This window comes from Sus scrofa, chromosome 4, assembly GCF_054392235.1.
Source record: "Sus scrofa isolate SSC_HxYL_T2T_F1_AM1 chromosome 4, Sscrofa_HxYL_maternal_Yorkshire_Landrace_v2.0, whole genome shotgun sequence".
In the NCBI taxonomy this organism is placed as follows: Eukaryota; Metazoa; Chordata; class Mammalia; order Artiodactyla; family Suidae; genus Sus; species Sus scrofa.
Genome location: NC_139386.1, coordinates 41,831,218 through 41,853,402, shown reverse-complemented (window position 1 = coordinate 41,853,402; position 22,185 = coordinate 41,831,218). Strand labels below are relative to the sequence as shown.

The window sequence follows — 22,185 nt, the reverse complement described above, 5'->3', positions numbered from 1 at the left end:
CAGTAATTGATTTTCCTTGAGTGGCAGTCAGTCTTTTGGGTCGTTTCTTCCACACCTCTTAGCAACTACATTTAGAGGTTCAGTTTATCATTGTTAGCAAGTAGGTACTTTGATATTAGGTGTACTAGCAAGACTATTTTTGACCAGACCGCTAGTAACATCACTTTTCTGTTTTGGAAGATCAAAGCCATCGGCCAGACTGAATTGAATGCAAGCAACCCAGAAGAAGTGTTGCAGCTGGCAGCGCAAAGAAGGAAAAAAAAGTTTCTCCAAGCAATGGCAAAACTTTACTTTTAAGCAGTTAGTTAAAATTTTTTAACTTTTATTTTTTAAACAATGGGCTAAAAATAAACAGTATTAAAAGATTAAATTTATATAATACATATGTACATAGTGGTGTTTTCTTTTCAGACAAAATGCTGAAACATACTAGTTTAAAAACAAAAACTGTACAGAAGACTTCATACCACAATAGCTTAAATTTATAATTTCTTCAAAGGAAGAAGAGATTCACATGTCCAGTAACAGAATAAACTAATAATCTAGTATGATTTTTCTAATCAGATCCACTTTTGAGGCTGAAATTTCATTTTTAAAAAAACTGCAATATTTATGTGGAAGTAGCTATCTATATACAGCAAGTTCTTATGTCAAGGTTTTGTCTTTTTTTTTAAATAAATAGATTTCTAGGAATCAGTATACATTTACTGCCTTAAGAAAATAGAAGTTTAGGTCAAGTGTTAAGCTTCATCACTTTGACACTGTCCTTAACCCATAATGTAGGAATTTTAAAAGGATCTTAACAGTTTTGCAAACATAAATAAAGCCTTAGTCACACTAAATTGTGATAACCCTAAGGATTTTTCTTTTTAGAGTAATAAAGTGACTTTCTCATGTAAATAGTTTGAAAAAATACTTAAGTTTTTCACTCAAATTGTGATGTACAAAAAAGTTATAAAGCAATCTGTGTGTCAAAGCCCCAAGTAGGAACCACAGCATTTACCTTGTTTATAATTTCTTTGGTATTCCCACTGTTTAGAGCACAGTTCAAACACCATATTCATCTAAGCCCTACTGGTTAAAAATGTTATGGCATGGCAAATAAACAAGTCAAATGGATTAAAGTTCACCATTTTTTAAAAATTCAAGTTTTATAATAGCTTGCTACAAGCAGCTATAAATTAGTCACCTTAGTACAAAACTAAACCTTTGTAAACAAGTTTAAATTTTATTTTCAAGAACCAAATTGCACTAGGCAAGAGTTGATGATAAATTTTGAGAATCTAAAAACTAGATTCAAAGTACTATTATCACTTAATGTACCCTTTAAGGTAGCGCTTATCTAGTCGAAAACACCAATGATAAAATTCCTAGTTTGTAGATAAACATAGTTAACACTGGATCAAAAAAAAAAAAAATGTTATGGCATAGATTGTGGCTGGCTTCTATCCAGTCAGTGTTGGGCAGGAAGTCATCTTTGTAAACAAGTTCTGCTGTTTCTTTAAACAGCTAACATAGGAATTTTATAAATTTCTTCCTTAGTGCCAATTTTAAGTGGTTTTTAAAATCAGAGAATGGCAGTGAAACTTCTGAATTGGTGAGGACAGTCACAGCACAATTTTGCTGTAAAAGTAGTTAAGTTCTATGAAATGCTAGGAAGCACTCCATCAGTTCCAACCTGTTTGCTCAGTTAACTTCTTTAGTGTTTCGCTGGTGGTTTTTCTGTGCTCTTGGGTGGTGTCATAATGCCTCCATTGCACACTGGTGATAACTGTCCCCCTTTTCTGAAGGTGTTTACATAATTTGCTTCATCCTATGCAGAGGAAGAAATCAGGCAGAGATTAATAGCTAAGCTAAAGCATTGATACAGTAAAGCAAAGTCAAACCTGACTTGTGTGTACTAATTTGAGGCTACTTAGGCCTAATGTAGTCATTTCTTTATCTTTCCAATTGTAACTAGGCACATTCTGGAGGTTCAACAATATGAACTGCCTTCAACTTGTATTTTTTAAAAATCTTACCTGGACTACTGGCATTAATCTTGAGATACTTCCTGAGTCTTGCTTTGACTTCAAAATCATTTTATTAGCTTTACATTTTGAAATTAATGTGCTCATTGGAACTTTCTATCCCTGTACCATCTATGCCTTACCATCTGCCTGAAATATTATTCTATAGTCTCCTTAGTATCAGTTTCAGTGACTTCCCAGATAGTAAGACCAAAAAACTACAAGAAACATACCAGCATAGCCAGATAATTTGTATGCGTCTGTATATTGTGTCTGTCTTCCATAGAAATCTTCTTAAAAATCTTCAGCTTCACTGGGCTGGTACTTTTTACTACACTGACGAAAGGCACCATCCAGTCGACACATTCAGATATGTTGTCCCATTCCAAACCTAGATAAAGTCAGAAAAATGTGAAGGTTACATCAGAAACTAACATATACGCCTAATGTATTTGCTTATGCTTCAAAATTTAAAGATAGTTAATTTGAAACTCATGTAAAAAGGAAACCAAAATAAGCACATAAGATAATCTACAACAAGTTTAGCCAGTCAAAACATATTATCACTTCCAAACTATGTTTATAATGTGACTATTTTGAGGGAGAAAAAGTCTTAGAGCTTCTTAGCCAGTACCTGGTACATAGGAAATCAAAAGTGTCAAAACCCAAAGAACTCTCAGTGATAATCTGTAGTCGACTAACTTCAAATGGATTTAAAGTCCATTTGATCTTATTTTCTGTTTGTGGATATACATTGAGGATTAGAAAGTACTTCTAACGGAAGGGATGATAACTGCTAAAATGCTAAATTTCTTTCATTAAAATTTTAAATTCTTGTTCAGCAAAATGGTAAGTTTGTCAATAGTCCTAAAAGTTGTGAACAGGTAAGAGAACAAAATATACTACCTTACCTGAGGCTTTCTTGACCACTTCAATAGACGTGAAATGGCACAAAGCAGCAGCCGCCAGTATTCTATACTGGAACTCTAGTGAATCGATGGCTAGAATGCACAGATCCAAAAGCTAACAGAGGAAAAAGCAGAGGTATTTAGAAGAGTGAGTACTGTGTGTCATTACTAAACATCAGTCAGCTAACATTTTGGAGTGCTTAGATGCAGACCATATGCCAAGAATTATTAAAACTACAGGGATCCAAAGAGAAATAGGCTGCCACCCTGAAGGGGATAGAGTCTTGTAAATAGACAAATAAAGGACTGTCAGGATGCAGCAAGATGCATGTTATTAGAGCATCTGATCCAGAGTGAGGAAGACAGGGAAGACTTCTGCTCAAATGAGTCTTAAAAGACAAGGTAGCCAGGAAGACTGGGAGGGAGAGAATACTCTAAATATAAGAAACAGAATTTGTGAGTTCCCGTCGTGGCGCAGTGGTTAACGAATCCGACTAGGGAACCATGAGGTTGCGGGTTCGGTCCCTGCCCTTGCTCAGTGGGTTAACGATCCGGCGTTGCCGTGAGCTGCGGTGTAGGTTGCAGACGCGGCTCGGATTCCGCGTTGCTGTGGCTCTGGCGTAGGCTGGTGGCTGCAGCTCCGATTTGACCCCTAGCCTGGGAACCTCCATATGCCATGGGAGCGGCCCAAGAAATAGCAAAAAGACCAAAAAAAAAAAAAAAAAAAAATGCAAAGATAAATGAGAAAGTATTACTTCCCCTAGAAACTCATGTGGTTCAGAACACCATGTAAAAAATACGAAATAAGGAGTGGCTTTCCTTCCTGCTTTTTAAAAGGTTGCTGGAGAGGTCTGGCCTAGTTTAGATCATATAGGTTCTTTAGGAAGTCAGAACTATTAGCTTCTGGCTGATTATTGAAATTACTGGAAGATTTTAAATCAGGAAAGTTACATCTTAAGAACAATCCCTTAGGAGTTCCCATTGTGGCTCAGTGGAAACTAACCAGACTAGTATCCCTGAGGATGCAGGTTCGATCCCCAGCCCCGCTCAGTCAGTTAAGAATCTGGCGTTGGCATGAGCTTTGGTGTGGGTCCCAGATGCAGCTCGGCTCTGGCATTGCTGTGGCTGTGGCCAGCAGCTACAGCTCCAATTAGACCCTTAGCCTGGGACCTCCCATATGCCACACATACGCAGTCCTAAAAAGGCCAAACAAAACAAAACAATCCCTTAAACCACAGAGAAGCAGAGACACAAGAATGGAACGTGTTTCTAAAAAAAGAGATTAGTTAAGAGGCAGTACAATCCAGGCAATAAGAGATCTGAACAACCCTCGAGCAGTGAAATCAATCGCGTAATAGGGTTAGGTTTCAGAGGCCTGAAGTGATAGTAAAACTTAAATTATTTGCCCCCATTGGTCCAGAGGATAGAAGCACAAATTGAGGAACTGGAAATGAATTATATACCTTTAGAAATTTTCTACATTGTTTATCAGCTTATCAAAGGTTTGCCTATTAAAAGGGTACAATAGCTGTCTCTAATAATATGGGATGCTAGGAAATCTGAGGGGGGAGAATTAATATGCCTTCCTTAGAAAGTTCTACCAAATGAACCAATTCCAATGTATTTATTGGTTATCCAGGTTTTTGTGTTCATAGTGTGTTTACTAGATTTAAAACACAAGTTGAATTTCCACCTAGGTTACCTACAAACCCATCCAGAGTACCACAGTCTCTTGGGATAATGATTATACACTGGCCTAAGTTTAAACTTAGAATTTAAAATAATGTTATAACTAAATGAGATGATTTTAATTCTAATATGTAAAATAGGTTTCCTGTGTAGTCAAATATAAGAAAGTTAAGGCAATCAGACAGAAATAACTTCATGGCATGATAAAACCTGAAACAATTGGCTGAGAAATACTTTTCCCATTTTACATCAAAAAGAGGTCTTTCGGAGTTCCTGTCATGGCGCAGTGGTTAACGAATCTGACTAAGAACCATGAGGTTGCAGGTTCAATCCCTGCCCTTGCTCAGTGGGTTAAGGATCCGGTGTTGCCGTGAGCTGTGGTGTAGGTTGCAGTCATGGCTTGGGTCCCGCGTTGCTGTGGCTCTGGCGTAGGCCAGTGGCTACAGCTCCGATTCGACCCCTAGCCTGGGAACCTCCATATGCTGTGGGAGCGGCCCAAGAAATGGCAAAAAGACAAAAAAAAAAAAAAAAAAAAAAAGAGGTCTTTAACTCTCTATTTTATACTCCTAAAGAGGGAAAAGTGCTCATAATATATTTAAATTCAAAGTGTGAAAACTTTGTTTTCTAGAATTTTCAGGAAGCAATGTAAATATTGGGGACAGAATTTTATACATTAGAAGTTTTGCTCTGGTCAGTTAAGGAGTAAATTTAATTCAGTATGCTGCCAGTTTGTGGTGTAGTCTATTTAACACTTAATACAGTAAAGAAAACCTGTAATTAATAATATTTGCATACACTCAATAAAAATATCAATACCTGAGCTATCTGGATGAACTTTTCCTGAGAATACTGAGGTAGAAGAACTTTAGGAGCATCTTTAAGAGCATCAACTTGGAGGAAGAGATTTAGCCAGGAGATGACCGTCACAGGACAAAGTTCCCATTTTAAAGCCTGTTAATAAAATGAAAATGTCTGTTAATAGATATAAGTATGCATATATGAGCTATTTTTTTTTTTCTGTTTATGGCCACACACATGTGGCATGTTAAAGTTCCCAGGCTAGGAGTCAAACTGGAGTTGGAGCTGAGGCCTGTACCACAGCCATGGCAATGCCGGATCCTTAACCCACGGAGCAAGGCCAGAGATGGAACCCACATCTTCCTGGAGATTACATCGGGTCCGTAATCCATTGAGCCACAATAAGAACTCCTATAGCTGCTATACTTTACTCCTATAGCTGCTTTACAGCCATTTAAGAAACTTTTTGCTTTAGGCTTATTTCTTCCTATTTTAATAAAAATATTTATAGATACCTCACAATCTAAAAGCCCCTTGTATTTCAGTCTATTATTGATATAAACCTCTTTATTATTCTCTAGTTGTCATTATTTACAAAGTTCATTGGGCCTATTAATCATTCCTACTTTTCTCATTTCTCATAGCCCCCTGGTCTTCCAAATGTGTTTTCTGCTTATAAACTGCCCCTTTAATTATATTCAATGACTCCACAGCTAATTCTGTTCAGATCTTCCAAGAACAGTTTTGACACTTTTCTTTCTGTCTGTGATCTCTAATGGCTTCTGGTCAAAATGTAAAAGTTAAAAATTTATGATATTTTTCCCTTCATGAAGACCTGGGACTTTACCATTTCTAAGAAGTCTAAAATATTTAGAGAACACAGTCCTAAGTGTCTGTAAGACCACCCAGAGAATTCCGTCTTTCCTTTACATAGCCTCCTTATACTATACTTCAAGCCTAAATCTGGGTAACTTGGTTATTAGAACAATATCAGAACCATATTCAATATCTTGTAATAACCTATAATGGAAAAGAATCTGAAATATATATGTGTGTGTATATCTATGTATATACACACATACATACATATATATATAGATATCTGAATCACTTTTCTGTATACCTAAAATTAACACAGTCTTGACAACTATGTTATATTAAAATTTTTTGAATAGGAGTTCCCGTCGTGGCGCAGTGGTGAACGAATCTGACTAGGAACCATGAGGTTGCGGGTTCGGTCCCTGCCCTTGCTCAGTGGGTTAACGATCCGGCGTTGCCGTGAGCTGTGGTGTAGGTTGCAGATGCGGCTTGGATCCTGCGTTGCTGTGGCTCTGGCATAGGCTGGCAGCTACAGCTCCAATTCGACCCCTAGCCTGGGAACCTCCATATGCCGCGGGAGTGGCCCAAAGAAATAGCAAAAAGACAAAAAATAAATAAATAAATAAAATTTTTTGAATAAAAGTCTTAAAAATATTGGTAGGTCAAGATCCCATTCTAACAGAGCTATTACCCTAAATGTTTATAGTTTATAGGAGCTCCCATTGTGGCTCAGTAGGTTCCGAACCCAACTAGTATCCATGAGGATGTGGGTTTGATCCCTGGCCTTGCCCAGGGAAGTTAAGGATCTGGTGTGACTGTGATCTGCAGAGTTGGTCGCAGACGTGGCTCAGATCTGGCGTTGCTGTGGCTGTGGTTGTAGGCTCGCAGCTGCAGCTCCAATTCAACCCCTAGCCTGGGAACCTCCATATGCTGCAGGTGTGGCCCTAAAAAAGCAAATAAATAAATAATAAAATGTTTATCATTTATAAACATCCTTTATGACATTTATATGGATTGTGTTTTGTTTTTTTTTTTGCCTTTTCTAGGGCCGCTCCCTCAGCATATGGAGGTTCCCAGGCTAGGGGTCGAATCAGAGCTGCAGCCGCCAGCCTACGCCACAGCCACAGCAACATGGGATCCAAGCCGCATCTGCAACCTACACCACAGCTCATGGCAACGATGGATCCTTAACCCACTGAGCAAGGCCAGGGACCGAACCCTCAACCTCATGGTTCCTAGTCTGATTCGTTAACCACTGAGCCATGATGGGAACTCCGGATTGTGTTTTCTTATATGTCCTATTTATAAAACCATGATATCATGTTCAGATTTCATAACATACTTTCTAGTAGCTAACATTCACCCTTTAATCTCTAATTCAGGGCCAAGTAAACACCTTTACACTTTTCTCCTCTACCATTCTGTTAGTAGCCCCTTCCATGCATGTAGAAAAGCAAAAAGACAGTAAAATAATTCTCATTCTCTATCTGGTGGAAGAAGTGGAAAATCAGAACTAAAATTTGAGAATCATTACTAGAATTCATTTATACACATGTGCTACGCTAACTATATATTTTGAAAGTGTTATCATTAAACACTTTTATATTAAGAAATAATATTCTCGGAGTTTCCGTTATGGCACAGTGGAAACGAATCCAACTAGTATCCATGAGAATGCAGGTTTGATCCCTGGCCCTGCTCAGTGGATTAAGAATTTGTGAGCTTAGGTATAGGCTCGGATCCCATATCCCTATGGCTGTGGTGTAGGCCAGCAGCTGCAGCTCCAATTCAACCCCTAGCCTGGGAACTTACATATGCCATGGGTGTGGCCCTAAAAAGCCCCCCCCCCAAAAAAAAGAAAGAATATCCTCAATATGGGAAAATTGAAAGATACAGAAAAATGGAGGTTATAGGTTAAGCAAATTCCACTTCCATCTTAGAACTGTATCCTAATACCAAAACCTCTGTTTTGACTACTTACATTGTAGTCTGAGATTACTAAACTACAAAGTTACTAAATTGCAACTAGAATTATCAAAAATATAATTATTATTACCTTTAATATAATGAGTTCCATCCTTAAGATATCCTCTTCACTGCAAGCACCATCAGTGACATACGCAAACTCTTGGAGCTTAGGAGCGTAGATTTCCTTTAAAATGGATTTAATAATTAATATCAAACACAATTGAGAGTGAGATTAAAACTAAAGAATTATATACAAACAGCATACAGGCTTCATTTTTATTTTTATTTATTTTTTGTCTTTTTAGGGCTGTACCCACAGCATATGGAAGTTTCCAGGCTAAGGGTCGAACAGGAGCTACAGCTGCCGGCCTATACCACAGCCTCGCCAGATCCAAGCCCCGTCTGTGACCTACACTGCAGTTCATGGCAACGCTGGATCCTTAACCCACTGAACAAGGCCAGGGATCGAACTCGAATCCTCATGGATACTAGTTGAGTTCTTGACCATTGAGCCACAACAGGAGCTCCCAGACTTCATTTTTAAAGAACAGCTTCAAAAATGATGATAAATCTTAGTCAAAATAATTCTACAATAACCAAAGAAACTTTATATTTAAAGATATTGTTCATACCTAGGTATCTAAATTAGCCAACTATATTGACTGAAACATTCTGACAGAACTAATCTTGAATCTTAGTTAATAAACAATTAGAGTAGTTTAACCAGTCATTTCAGTGACTGATTAAAACAAAAAGCCAAACTTGTTTTGGGATTGGCTAGTATATCAGACCAAAACAAGATATTCAACAAATAAGATATAGAAACTGAAAATATTTCCTTTACCCTAGTGCAAAAGTACGGTTAGTCAAAAAATAATGTGTGCAGTTTGGTTGATGGCAGGTCTGTCTTAACAGTTTAGAGAAGAACAAGTAGAATGATCAGAGGAGTAGAAGCCTGCCACAAATGAGAACAGGCTATTGATCAAGATTTTATTCTAGAAAGATACCTGAAACAAACAGTATGATTTCAGGTAAGGATACACTGAATACAGACTTGTTCATCAAATTTGGCAGAATTTGGGGACAGCCTTAAAGCTCAAAAGACAAATGTGGAAGAGAAGAAAAATACGCTTAAGGAAATTAATGCATGATTCACAGTCCCTCTCCTAACCCTCAAAATGATACAAGCTTCAAAAGTTTCAGATGAAGGTACTAATGATATCCATAATGTGTTGAATTTAAGAAAAGTAGATTGAGGGAGTTCCCATGGTGGTTCAGGTGGTAACGAACCTGACCAGTATTCATGAGGATGCGGATTCAATCCCTGGCCTCGCTCAGTGGGCTAAGGATCTGGCGTTGACGTGAGCTGTGGTATAGGTCAGAGACTCGGCTCAGATCTCCAATTGCTGTGGCTCTGGCGTAGGCCGTGAGCTTCGGTGTAGGTCGAAGATGTGGCTTGGATCTGGCATTGCTAAGGCTGTAGTGTAGGCTGGCAGGTGCAGCTCCTTTTTGACCCCTAGCCTGGAACTTACATATGCCACAGGTGTGGCCCTAAAAAAAAAAAAAAAAAAAAAAAAAAAAAAAATTTGATTGTCTGAAAGAAAATCTCAGGCAGGAAAGGAGTTTCCTTCTATGCTGGCACTACCATCAGATACCGGAATGTTAGGCTGCATATGGACCATCATTCTAACCCAGGAGATAGCATCAATTATTTTGTTTGGCACAATGAGCCATGGAAAATATTACCTAGATACCAATTCCCAAATCAAACCAGAGACTTGTAATAGGCTCAGATACTTCAAAGGGAACCTTTGATATTTATCCTTCCATTCAAATCATAATGTTCAGAAAACCTTTTGGAAAAAAACTCATCTTTCCTAAGAATTAACATATCGAAAGTGGTACATAGTATTCTCTAGGATTAATGCACTGATTAAAACAAACAAAAAGGTAAATATGTCTATGGGTAAACTTTGAGAACTTACCTCAAGTTTGGAAGCAATGAATAATGAGGTAATTCCAATAAGCTGAAGCATATTTTTATTTATATCCTTTTGTGTCAACATAAATCTATCAAAAAAGTCTTGTGCAAGATAAAATGTTTCCCTATGAAGTGTGTATACTTCACATACCTACAGAAGAATCCAAACATTTAAACATTATTCCATAAATTTCTCCAAATTAAAATGTTATTTCTTAACATACCAGACTTTAGAGCACTTTTAAACCCAACTAGGTTTTTTAGGATACCAAAGCTAAGATGGGGGAAAAAATTAACATGTGCTAATAAAATAAATAAATCTATTACTGTCCTCATTTACTCTTAACTAGTTTTACAGTTTTTTTCACACAGATTTAATGTGTTACATTTGTAATTTATACATTTATAATGTATACCCAGATACATTTACACTTTTGCTGACTATGGATGAGAACTTTTTTCCTATTAATTTCCTAATTTTTTTTTTTTTTTTTTTTTTTTTTTTTTTGTCTTTTTGCCTTTTTCTTGGGTTGCTCCCACGGCATATGGAGGTTCCCAGGCTAGGGGTCAAATTGGAGTTGTAGCCACCGGCCTATTGCACAGACATAGAAACGCAGGATCCGAGCCACGTCTGTGACCTACACCACACTCACAGCAACGCCAGATCCTTAACCCACTGAGAGAGGCCAGGGATCAAACCTGCATCCTCAAGGTTCCCAGTTGGATTCGTTAACCACTGAACCACGACAGGAACTCCTAATTTCCTAATTTTTAATTGTTGACAAATGGGTAAGTTCTCATGCTTAGTTTATATCCTAATAGTTCCAACTGATTCTCTTCATCATTCCAGATACACATTTAACTACAAAATGACAACTGTGTTCCTTTCAGTGTTCTTACCTCATTTATTTTTCATGTTTTATTTTTCTTAGCACTGGCTAAGAATTATAGAAGAAAGCTGAACGTATAACATTGGTGATAGACAAAATTTTTATCTTATTCCTTGTTTCTGACTGTAATGGGAATCCCCCTAATGTTTCACTATTGTTATTAATAATTAGTATCTATCATTTCTATACTTAACATAGAGAAAAGTCTTAATTCTGAAAATAACTTCATAAAGTTATTCTGAAAATTACTCCATTTTTGAGGAAACAGAGGGATAGACATACCTGAGTTTCTAATAAACACTTAATGTGTTAAGGAAATCTATTTCTAATTTAATACACATTTTAAAATCAGGAATGGATACTGAATTTCAAAAAATTCCTTTCACATCTATGGTACATAATTATATGATTTTTCTCCTTTATTTTTAAAAAAAATTTTTATTTTTTATTTTTTTTGCTTTTTAGGGCCGCACTTGCAGCATATGGAAGTTCCCAGGCCAGGCGTCCAATTGGAGCTACAGCAGCTACAGCTGCCAGCCTACACCACAGCTACAGCAACGCCAGATCTGAGCCTCGTTTGCAACCTACATACACCACAGGTCACAGCAACACCAGATCCTCAACCTACTGAGGGAGGCCAGGGATCGAACCCACAACCTCATGGTTCCTAGTCGGATTCGTTTCCACTGTGCCATGATGGAAGCTCCGTGATTTTTCTCCTTTAAACTGTTAATAGATTTTCAAATGTTGAACCATCTTTGCATTCCTAGACTAAAAGGATATGTGACAAATTAGAGTTTAATGCTCTGCTGGATTTGATTTATATTCTATTTGGTTTTGCATATATAATCATATATTTAAAGGGACATAGGGATGAATTTGATAGACAACCATTGAATAAAAATCAGTACAACATAAAAAGGAAAAATAAAAGCAACATAATTGTGCTGAAACGTCATCCATGATCATTAGACATTGAGAACAAGTAAAAACTCAATTACCTTCTTGAACACACACACAACTGAAACATCATCTTCCCTGCTAGTCAGAATAAGGAGTAAGACGACCTGACTCAAAAGGACAGCACTTGGTAGTTTTAAGAACTTTTCTGATAGCTTCTGAGATCTGTCCGGCCGTGTGTCAGTCCACCAAAAAGCCTGCAGTATTTCTCCCTTAGAGCTCATTGTCTCTATCTATATTAAGGACAGGGAGGCTAGAGACCAAATATCCAAGTGCTAGAGAACAACCAGTTTGTCATCAATACAGGGAACCATTTCCTCAGTTATAATTTTAGAGATTCTTTTAGAATTATTATCTAGAGAAAGAGAATGGGCCTAAACAATAGAAAAATTCTGGCACAGATCTTTAGGGACTCCTGGGTCACTATTATTCCTGTCGATTAATGGCCCAGTGTATTTCTGAAAGGAATGGAGGGATATGAGAAAGAAGCTACATGGAACCTAGAGGGCTTAGGGCTACGGGGAAGTCAAAACCTCCATATCATTTAGGACAGAGAGAAAGGATTCCAAATTATAATTTGATTTTGGTGATGAAGAAAAGGATTTCTGAATGTCCTGAAGACTAGCCCTTCACTTGCATAGCAAAAAATCAGAACCTTGTCAACTATATATATATTATGTTCATCTTGGCACCTAGAACAAACAGCTCCTAGTCCCCAGCAATACTGAGATACCAGGAATTCTGAATTGGGTTTGGGTTGTATGGGACATAGTGGCGGCCCTCATGACTTTGCTCTTATAGACAGTCATTTTCCACATTGGAATCATCAAATACACTAAGCAGCCCTCCCCACCCCAAGCGGCTCCTGGCAATAATATATAATATTTACCATGAGAGCACATGGAAAGCATATTTACATCTAAATATTTTTCCATTATACAGAGAAAAATGAAATACGTATTGCTGGAACATACCTCTAAAAGCCAGTCTAGAAGTATTGACCTCATCTGTGGTTCCAAGTCAGAATGCAGAACTTCAAAATGTTTGTCATGAACATATCTGGTCTCTTTTTTTAACATGTTTAGCCAAACATCCTGTGAGCATCCCCAGCTGTGGAAAGGGGGAAAATAATTGTGTGGTTTACATAATATACAAGCTACCTGTTTCATATACAGCAAAATCAACTATCGAACACTGAAATCCAACTTTCAATTGGAAATTGGAAGAGAAAGGTCTTAATAGGAAAAACTGCAGCATTAACTTTTAGAAACCATTTCTTTAGCATGAAATTATACAGCAAGAACTTGTACCTTGTTACTCTAAATTGATAAGATTTCCAGAATGCTTTCTAGTCCCCATTTATATGAAATTCACAAAGGCACTTTAAGATAACCATGTTTCCTCAAGAGCAACACTAAAAAACTCAGTATTTAAAGCATTTAATCCCAGGAGTTCCCATCATGGCTCAGCAGGAAACGAATCTGACAAGTATCCATGAGGATGCAGGTTGGATCCCTGGCCTCACTCAGTGCGTTTTTGCCACAAGCCGTGGTATAGGTCACAGACGTGGCTCAGATCATTGCTGTGGCTGTGGTGTAGGCCAGGAGCTGTAGCTCCTATTTGACCCTTAGCCTGGGAACCTCCATATGCCACGGGGGTGGCCCTAAAAAAACAAACAAACAAACAAAATATATATATGATCCCAGTAGAGACAGTCTCAATCACTTCCAAATAGATTATTAATACACTACAGTGGAGGCAAGGTGGGACAGTACAGAGAAGAGGAAGATTGGTGAGTTTAAATGTCTGAGTCCATTAATTTGCTTATTAAAGCTAAATATAACTTCACTACTCATTTTATATAAGCTGTACCTCTTAGTCATTAATTAATTTGAAAAAAGAAGTAAGTATGGACATTAGTAAGCTTGGTAAGAAATCTAAAAAGCTGATCTAGCAAATGAAAATGTTGTACATGTTAAAATGCTTTCATCTTGGGAGTTCCTGTCATGGCACAGTGCTAACTATGAACCGTGAGGCTGCGGTTTCGGTTTGATCCTTGGCCTTGCTCAGTGGGTTAAGGATACAGCGTTGCTGTCAGCCGTGGTGTAGGTCGCTGACGGCAGACACGGCTGGGATCCCAAGTTGCTGTGGCTCTGGCATAGTCCAGCGGAAACAGTTCCTATTAGACCCCTAGCCTGGGAACCTCCATATGCCGCAGGTGTGGTCCTAAAAAAGACAAAACAAAACAAAACAAGACATGCTTCCATCTCAACATTTTAAATAAATTATTTAAACTCCATTAAAAAGGTGGTTCAGGGAGTTCCTATTGTGGCTCAGCAGAAACAAACCTGACTGGTACCCAAAAGGATGCAGGTTCAATCTCTGGCCCTCCCTGCTCAGTGGTTAAGGATCCTGTGCTACGGTGTAGTTCGCAGATGTTGCTCAGATTTGGCGTCGCTGTGGCTGTGGTGTAGGCTGGCAGCTGTAGCTCCGATTTGACCCCTAGCCTCAGAACTTCCATATGCCCTATGGTGTGGCCCTAAAAGCAAAAAAAAAAAAAAAAAAGGTAGTTCAGGTCTTCTGATAAGGCATATACTCCTCAGCAAGCAAATGAAAATAACTTTATAGAATCAATGTTTAAATACCCATGTCATTCGCAAATAGCACTACTCTCAGATAATATATGTTTAAATGCTAATAAAAAAGCAGTTTTTTAAAACAACTTTTCCTAGCCGTATAAAGAAGGCAAAAAAAGCTCAAAATAGCACCATATATTACATCAGTAAATTTTAATCTTTGACATTAAATTATTAAAATTTTTCTTACCTTAAATCAGGCAAAGGTGAAGGATTAATAAAAAGATTTTTAAATCTGTAATTTGTAAATCTGGAGAAGTCACTTGTTCCTATTTCTTTGTGGGGTGTTTCAATAATAATGCAAGGACTGATCCCCCCAGATAATACAGGTGGCCAACAATTCTGTCATTTAAAAAAATAATAAAGAGAATATCTGTGCAGTAGGAACCAGCTTTTGTCTTGGCTCTTTTATAAATGAAGCTAATACAGTCTATAGTTTTCCCCAAACACCATTGTTAGCTAACATTGCTGACAATCTAGTTAATCTGAATTCATATTTTATAAATAAGCCATATAGCTCATATCAATCTTCACAAAGAGTAACAGGTGGGATGTTTTAGACAATAAAATACAATCCTGGAAATACAAGACATTAGGTACTGAGGGAGAGGAGAAATAACAAAACACATCTGTAGTCAAATACCAATCACTTTCAAAATTATAAAATTCTCCCTCTATATTTAGCAATAGTGACCAGGGCACCTTGTTCCATAGAAAGCTGACTCCACCTCCCACACCCTCCGCTCATAAGGCCTGTCCCACTACTTTAGAATGCACGAAGGTAAGTAAAATCTTAAAAGTGGAATCAGTTACTTAAATACTTAGAGGACCCTTTTGCCAATCAATGCTGGTTTCAAAGACAACCACTGTCTTTTAAAATGTTTTTTCTGTACAACACATAGGAAGAAAAGGTAGCAAAGGGCTGAGTGCCAGTCTGTCAGTGACCTCACAGCCTATTTGTGCCCCAGAAGCAGCTATTAGGACCCTCCACTATAGTCAGAGAGGGAACAAAGAGCAGTACATTGGACAGATTAGGCGGGCCCTGGTGCACCAGGCAGCTCCAAGAGGGAGGGATTTACAAAGAGAGACCAGCTGCTTCAAGGCAAACTTACTCTGCAGCTGTAGAGGATTCAGGGACAGAAAAACCACCCAAAGACAAGCACCTTCCTGCTGACCTCTGGAGGCATCAAAAGTGTCAGAGGAATCTTCCCATTGCGAAGCAATTAACACAATGCTATTCTTTTTCGTCCTGCCTTAGTTTTCCCCAAACCCAGCCCAGGTCTGCATTACCCTAATCTCATATTGATGTTTCTTAGTGACCTTCTCCTCTTTTCTTTTTTTGACATCCTGGAAAACAGAAAAGACCATTTGTTAAACTAAAGCACCAGCAAGGAATTTCCTCTCTTTCTCTCTCTCTCCCCTTTTAACTCACCTGGGTCGTTTTTCTTTTCTTGGTCTGAATTATTTGGGCTTCTTGAGGGGAATCCGTCTGACTGGACTGGGGCTGCTGTTTAGCTTGTAAACGGCTACTACAGTTTTAAAAAGGAAGTTTCATTAGTAAGGCATGCGTTTCAAAGGCAGCAGTTAACTTTGAAACATATCTCCAAGACAAATTACCTGCGTCTTGACATTCTCTTCTTTCAGGTGTGTGACACCTCTGGAGGGGAAAGAGGAAAAACCAGAGTCAAATACATTGTCATCCATACTCTCTGAGTGCCAGGTAGACGCTGATTCAGAGGTTACAACCAAGTCCCTCAGGAGATGACCTGAGCCATCTACCACGGTGTCTTCTGCACTGTATTAATTATCTCATGATTTTGGACACATGCCAGTATTTCCTCAACTGAATGTACAGCCGGGACAGTCTTCAAAAAATCTGTAAAGCACCGCCAGAGCCCCGAACGCTCAGGGAGGCAGATGTATCTTTTCTGCGTCCTGTACCCTCTCCCCCCGACACCCCGAGCGGGACTTGGGCAGCGCCCCCACTTCCCGCCTCCCATCCTGGACGAGCGGCGGAGAGAGGGGGTTGTGGAGGCGAAACGCTGTGGAGAAGCCGGTTCCGCGCCAATTTGGAGAGCGGCGGCGGCGGGGAAGCAGGGGGCGGAGGGAACTGGTGTCACGTACTTCAGTCTCCTTTCCCTCCTTCCCAGCCCCACGGGACCCTGCCCTTCGCTTAGAGGGGCACCGGGACCCCGACTCCAGTTGGGGGATGGGAGTGAAGGAAAGCGAGTTCAATGAAAGAAAAGGGGAAAACTGGGCTGGTGGGGGAACTTTTCTCCCCGTTAAGGGTTCCCGGGCCCACATCCTTTTTCCTGCAGGATAGCTCTCCAAATGGAGGTGGCACAGAGGAGCCCCTAGTATGAGGGGCTTTTCCCTGGCCTCCCACTCAGGGGCAGCCCTCCATCCCCCGCCGCTTCCCCGGCCCCTTGCCAAGGGTCGTGACAGGGACAGAATGCCGAGACCCATCGCCCCCAGCCGCTTAGTTCTCAGCCCTCCCACTTTCCCTCTCCCAGGCTCCCGCCCACGGTATGGATCGGCCCAAGGGGTCTCTCTCTCCTCCCGCATCCCGCCCTACGACCAGCAGCTCCTCACCGCCAGACCCGCTACCGCTCGACTCTCAGCTGGCGCCGGCGCCAACCCAATATATAGGCCGGGCCAGGCCCGCCCCGCACGCATGCGCCTCAGACTGACACCTCCGGACAGCGCGCTCCCCTCCCCCGCGCGCCCGCCAGCGCGCCCGCAGGCCCGCGCGCAGCTCCCTGCAGTCAATTCGCGCCCGCCCACCTCGAGAGGCCGCAGGGCCGGCTCGTCTAGGCCCTAGGTCCGCGGTCACCTGCATTTCACCTGCCCGTGTGGCCCGGCAGCTAGAGGGAGTCGCAGAGGCTCTTCCCCAGCAGCCCAGGTCCCCGCCGCTCGGCTTCCGCATCTCCCCCCAGTACTTTTCCGTCCCGTCTCTCCCTCAACTTTCCGATTCCGGGAGTGTCAGGCCGCGGCCTGGGCTCGACGTACGGCCAGGTGGAGGCAGCACAGGCGAGTATGGAGTGGTCAGGAAGTGGCCATCCTGTGGCGCACCCTGGCTGTCCCGCCAAGGCCTCCAGCAACCCGGGCTTTCCTAAGAGACTCGGGGACCTAGAAGGCCCGCCCCGGAGGGAGGGGCGCAGCGTTGGCTGGCGAGCTGGCCAATGGGAGGCGAGGACGGCAGCACAACGTGGAGTGGCTGCAGAATGTAAACACAGCCAGGCGCGCCGCAGGCCACGTGTGTGTAGGAGAAGGCTGTGGCATCCGAGGGCAGCCATGCTCAGGGATGCCTATCTTGCACTTTGCTTCAGCCTGCCGACTACACTATGCATCAACCCTGCTTTCCTGCTCTCCGCTCCGCAGACCCGTTTATCCTCCGCGTGGGTGGGTCACTCCGCCCCCTGTCCCTGTCTGACAGCTTCCCACTCAGAAGTCCCAGCACAGGAAACGCTCGCGCCAAGTCGCGCCCTCCCTCTCTATCCTCCCAACCTCCAATTCTGGGGCCTCCAAGGGTATACACCTCTCCCGAGGTGCGCCTGGAGTGGGACTGCCCCTTCCTCAGGAGACAATAGTTCTCCCGGGGCAGCGCCCGTCAGGGTGGACGATTCCACCACGTGTAGGCCCCGGACCCGCCCGTCGCGCCCCGCCCAGCGGCCGCTAGCGCGCCCTGCAGAGCCCGCGCTAGCCGCCCGCGCGGGAGGGAGCCTCCCGCCTCCGAGCGGTAATGGGGGGCGGTCCGACCTATTTCCCTCTTTCCCCGCCCTGTATCTAAATTTTGGGTTCCCTCACTGCCTCTACTGACGCTCCGCTCCAGTGCGTCCCAAGATTGGACATCTCCAAGTAGGACATGCCGTTTATACTCTGCAAGCAGGTTTGCTGCAGGAGCATGGGGCGAGGCACGCTGGAGGGAACAAAGACCCCTGCGGCGGAGGAGCGGTGCAACGACTTTCTTGAACCCGCGGCAACTCGTGCCAGACGCTGGCCAGCAGTGTTTGTCTCTCTGCCGTGGCAGGAGCGAGCCTCTGGGAGAGGCCGGGGAGATCGGGCCTCCAGCGCCCGTCCGGCGTCGCCGCCCAGGAGGGAGCCCTTCCCGAGATGCACCAGGAGGCGGCGGCGCGGACGGTCCCGGGGTCCCCGCCCCGCGCCTTTTGTGCCGCGCCGCCGGTGCTGGCCTCAGACCCTAGAAATAACCATAGCACCTGAGGGCTTTCGGGTCGGCAAAGTCCTCTGTCACAATTTCTTCTTCGAGTCTCACCATGGTCACGTGACGCCTACAAAATAATTGTTTTTCTCCCAGATCGACGCAAAAGGAAATGAGTCTTGCCCAAGGCGACATGGAATCGGAAGTCCCTGGAAACTTTATACCACTTAGGATGCTATGATGGCTTTCTCTATGGGGGGAAGTTGCCTCCTTTTTACAGTCACTTCAAAACGCTGTGCTGTTCCGGTGTAGAGCTTTAGAGAGCTAACGCGATGTAAGAGGTCTTCCAGCAAGCGTGTGTGACCTGAACACAAGCAAAACTTGTGGCCTCTATGCCTGAATTTGGTAATCAAAATAAACTGAGAACCAGTCTTGCATATTGATGCCCAGCACTGGGCTAACTAGTAAATAACTTCTTAAGGAGACGGTAAATTAGAAATGTTCTTTGCACAATGCCAGCTGACTATGAAGTGAACAGAGTGCCATCCTAGTAAAGGAGAAATTCATAACCATCCCAAGACTGCTTTGTGGAAAGGGACAGGATGAGTTCTGCCATATTACAAGTATCTGGTCACTGGACTTAAAAGACCATGAGCTTACTTTTCTAATGGATGAATCGTCTGATCCTGCTCTACTGTAAGATAATTGCCACGAGCATGGATTTCTTCTAGAAAAGATGAAACAAGACACTTATTTCAAGGGTAGTTTCAAAGATTACATTTTATAATGTGTATAGAGATCCTCTCTTGTCACAGAGCTCATGCTAATTGCGAGCTCTTTACTCTGCAATCCACTCCCTTAATTAGTTTACACCCATAGAAATTAAGACTCCTGAACAGAACAGAAAGCTGAATTATAAAATCGCTCTTTCCCAGAGTTTTATTCTTGTAGTTGTCTTTGTGGGTATTTATTTTAGGTATCATCTTTCAGTATGTTCTCTTTGTTTCATATTTGTGTACGTTCATTTTTGGCTCCCTCTTCTCATCCCAGTTTTAAAATTCACTTCGAAATGTACAAATTTCTTTATACTTGTAACAATTTTATAAATGTTGGCATTTTCTAAAGTATATTTGCTTCATTGTCCATGCAAAGTTAAAACACCATAGTAAATTGGCCTCTACTGTGATTTCAAAGGCCTTCTCAGACCCCTTACTCTGTGCTCTTCTGTTATGCTCACCTCCCAGAATTATAATTACCTATTAAAATGTCTTTTATCTTCAACTAGGGCTTGGACTTGTTTTGTCCTTTTTTGGTCTTTTTTGTCTCTTTTTAGGGCCAAGCCTTCGGCATATGGAGCTTCCCAGGCTAGGGGTCTAATTGGAGCTACAGCTGCTGGCCTGCGCCACAGCCACAGCAACACCAGATCCTTAACCCACTGAGCGAGGCCAGGGATTAAATCCACAATCTCATGGTTCCTAGTTGGATTCATTTCTGCTGCGCCACGATGGGAACTCCTGTTCATTTTTTTTATATCCAGAACCCAGCAGTTCAGAAGCATGCGTCGTAAGACCTTGGTAAATACTGAATTGTGGATAGGATATCCCATTATAGAACTTCTGTAAGTTTAGAGGGATGGGTGGCAGAATTATTCCCAGTTAACACTGGGATTTTTTTTTTTCTTCTCTTTTCTTTTTTTTTTTTTTAAGGGCCACACTTGCAGCACATGGAAGTTCCCAGGCTAGGGGTTGAATCGGAGCTGTAGCTGCCGGCCTACATCACACCACAGCAAGGTGGGATCCCAAGCTTTGACTGTGACCTACACCACAGCTCATGGCAACACTGGATTCTTAACGCACTGAGAGAGGCCAGGGATCGAACCCGCATCCTCGTGGATACTAGTCTGGTTCATAACCCACTAAGCCACAACAGGAACTCTTGGGATTTTTTAAATCAATAAACTATTTTTTTAGAAAAGTTTTAGATTTACAGAAAAATTGAGCAGATAGAACAGAGCTTCCCTATATTCCTCCGCCTTCCCCCACCACTTCAGTTTCCCCTGTCAACATCTCACATTAGCGTGGTGCATTTGTTACTGTGTGAACCGGTGTTGATACATTATTTATTATTAGTATTATTCAAAATTAAAAATATTAATAAGTCCATACTTCATTGAGTTTCCATAGTTTTACCCTAAAGTCTTTTTTTTTTTTTTTTTTTACTGCTGCAAGATACAGACATCACATTCAGAAGTCCTATCTCCTTAGTTCCTCTTGGCTGTGACAGTTTCTCAAACTTTCCTTGTTTTTGATGACCTTGACAGTTTTGAGGAGTGCTGGTCAAGCATTTTGCCGGATACCTTTCTATGGGAATTTATCCAGTGTTTTTCTCATGGTTAGAAGATTATGGAGGTAGGTAAAGGGTTGGTTTTCATCACATCATAGCAAAGATACATGCGATCATGATACTGGTGTTGACCTTGATCAGCTATCTGGCAGCATCTGTTAAGTTTCTAAATTGTGGCGTCGCTCCCACCCCTCTGCCTTTCCATGCTCTGCGTACTCTTTGGAAGGATGACACCGTGAGGCCCAACACCAAAGGACTGGAACATCATGCTTCCCCTCCTTTAGGGTCAAATACCTACATAAGTTCTTTGGTATTCTTTTTCTTTTTTGTGTGTTTTGAGGGCTGCACCTGTGGCATATGGAGGTTCCCAGGCTAGGGGTCAAATTGGAGCTAGAGTTGCTGGCCTACATCACAGCCACAACTGGGGATCCTGTCTCATCTGTGGCCTATACCACAGCTCATGGCAACAATGGATCCTTAACCCACTGAGGGAGGAGGTGGGTTAAGGATCGAACTCTCATCCTCATGGATAGTAGTCAGGTTCATTTCTGCTGAGCCACGCAGGCAGGAACTCCTCCCCCATTTATTTATATCCTTATCTTGTGGCTCAAGTTGTTCTAGCTCTAGCCGGAGTATTTTTTTAAATACCTTTTTATTGTTAGAGGGATAATTTGAAGTTAAACAAAAATAAATATGGCTAAATGATAATCAGCATTTCTCACATAATAATAGAAATAAAAGTTTTTCCCATGTAATTAGACTTGCTTATTATCCATAGTAGCCAAGAATACAACTATAGAAAAAAACGCAAGTTTATTGCTGGATTACCCATTAGACTCTTCTTTTATTGCCTCATCAAGGACATTTTTTCAGTAAACGTTCTTTATTTTTTATATGGCAAGTGGTGATACAATGACTACTAGTGTAGTCTGGTGCCTCTGTCTTGCTTTGTGCCAGGACACCAACAGTTTTAACTACCATTGCATTTGCCTCATCCAGCAAACATTAGCACTGTGAAAAAAAAA

The 22,185-nt window shown here is 41.5% G+C and overlaps 2 protein-coding genes across 13 annotated transcripts in view; one reads left to right on the top strand and one right to left on the bottom strand.

Annotated features, from left to right (window-relative positions):
• INTS8 (integrator complex subunit 8) overlaps positions 1-381 on the top strand; it is a 57,169-nt gene extending 56,788 nt beyond the window's left edge. For all 4 annotated transcript variants that reach the window (XR_014843569.1, XM_085022001.1, XM_003125559.6 and 1 more), the window contains exon 27: positions 181-381. Coding sequence is in view for 3 of the 4 variants with exons in the window: in XM_085022001.1 (XP_084878127.1) it covers positions 181-297 (117 nt within the window). In the remaining variant the exon portion in view is untranslated. The remainder of the gene's footprint in view (positions 1-180) is intronic.
• On the bottom strand, positions 265-18,951 carry CCNE2 (cyclin E2). 9 transcript variants are annotated; one of them, XM_013996597.3, is made up of 12 exons: positions 18,876-18,951; positions 16,276-16,315; positions 16,091-16,187; positions 15,949-16,005; positions 14,849-15,000; positions 12,997-13,132; positions 10,177-10,323; positions 8,280-8,375; positions 5,423-5,557; positions 2,921-3,032; positions 2,243-2,400; positions 265-1,813 (listed from the first exon to the last, which is right to left on the bottom strand). In XM_013996597.3, exons 2-12 carry the CDS (start codon positions 16,287-16,289, stop codon positions 1,700-1,702), a joined length of 1,218 nt encoding a protein of 405 aa, XP_013852051.1. In that variant the 5' UTR covers positions 16,290-16,315; positions 18,876-18,951; the 3' UTR covers positions 265-1,699.
• Positions 18,952-22,185: the final 3,234 nt, after the last annotated feature.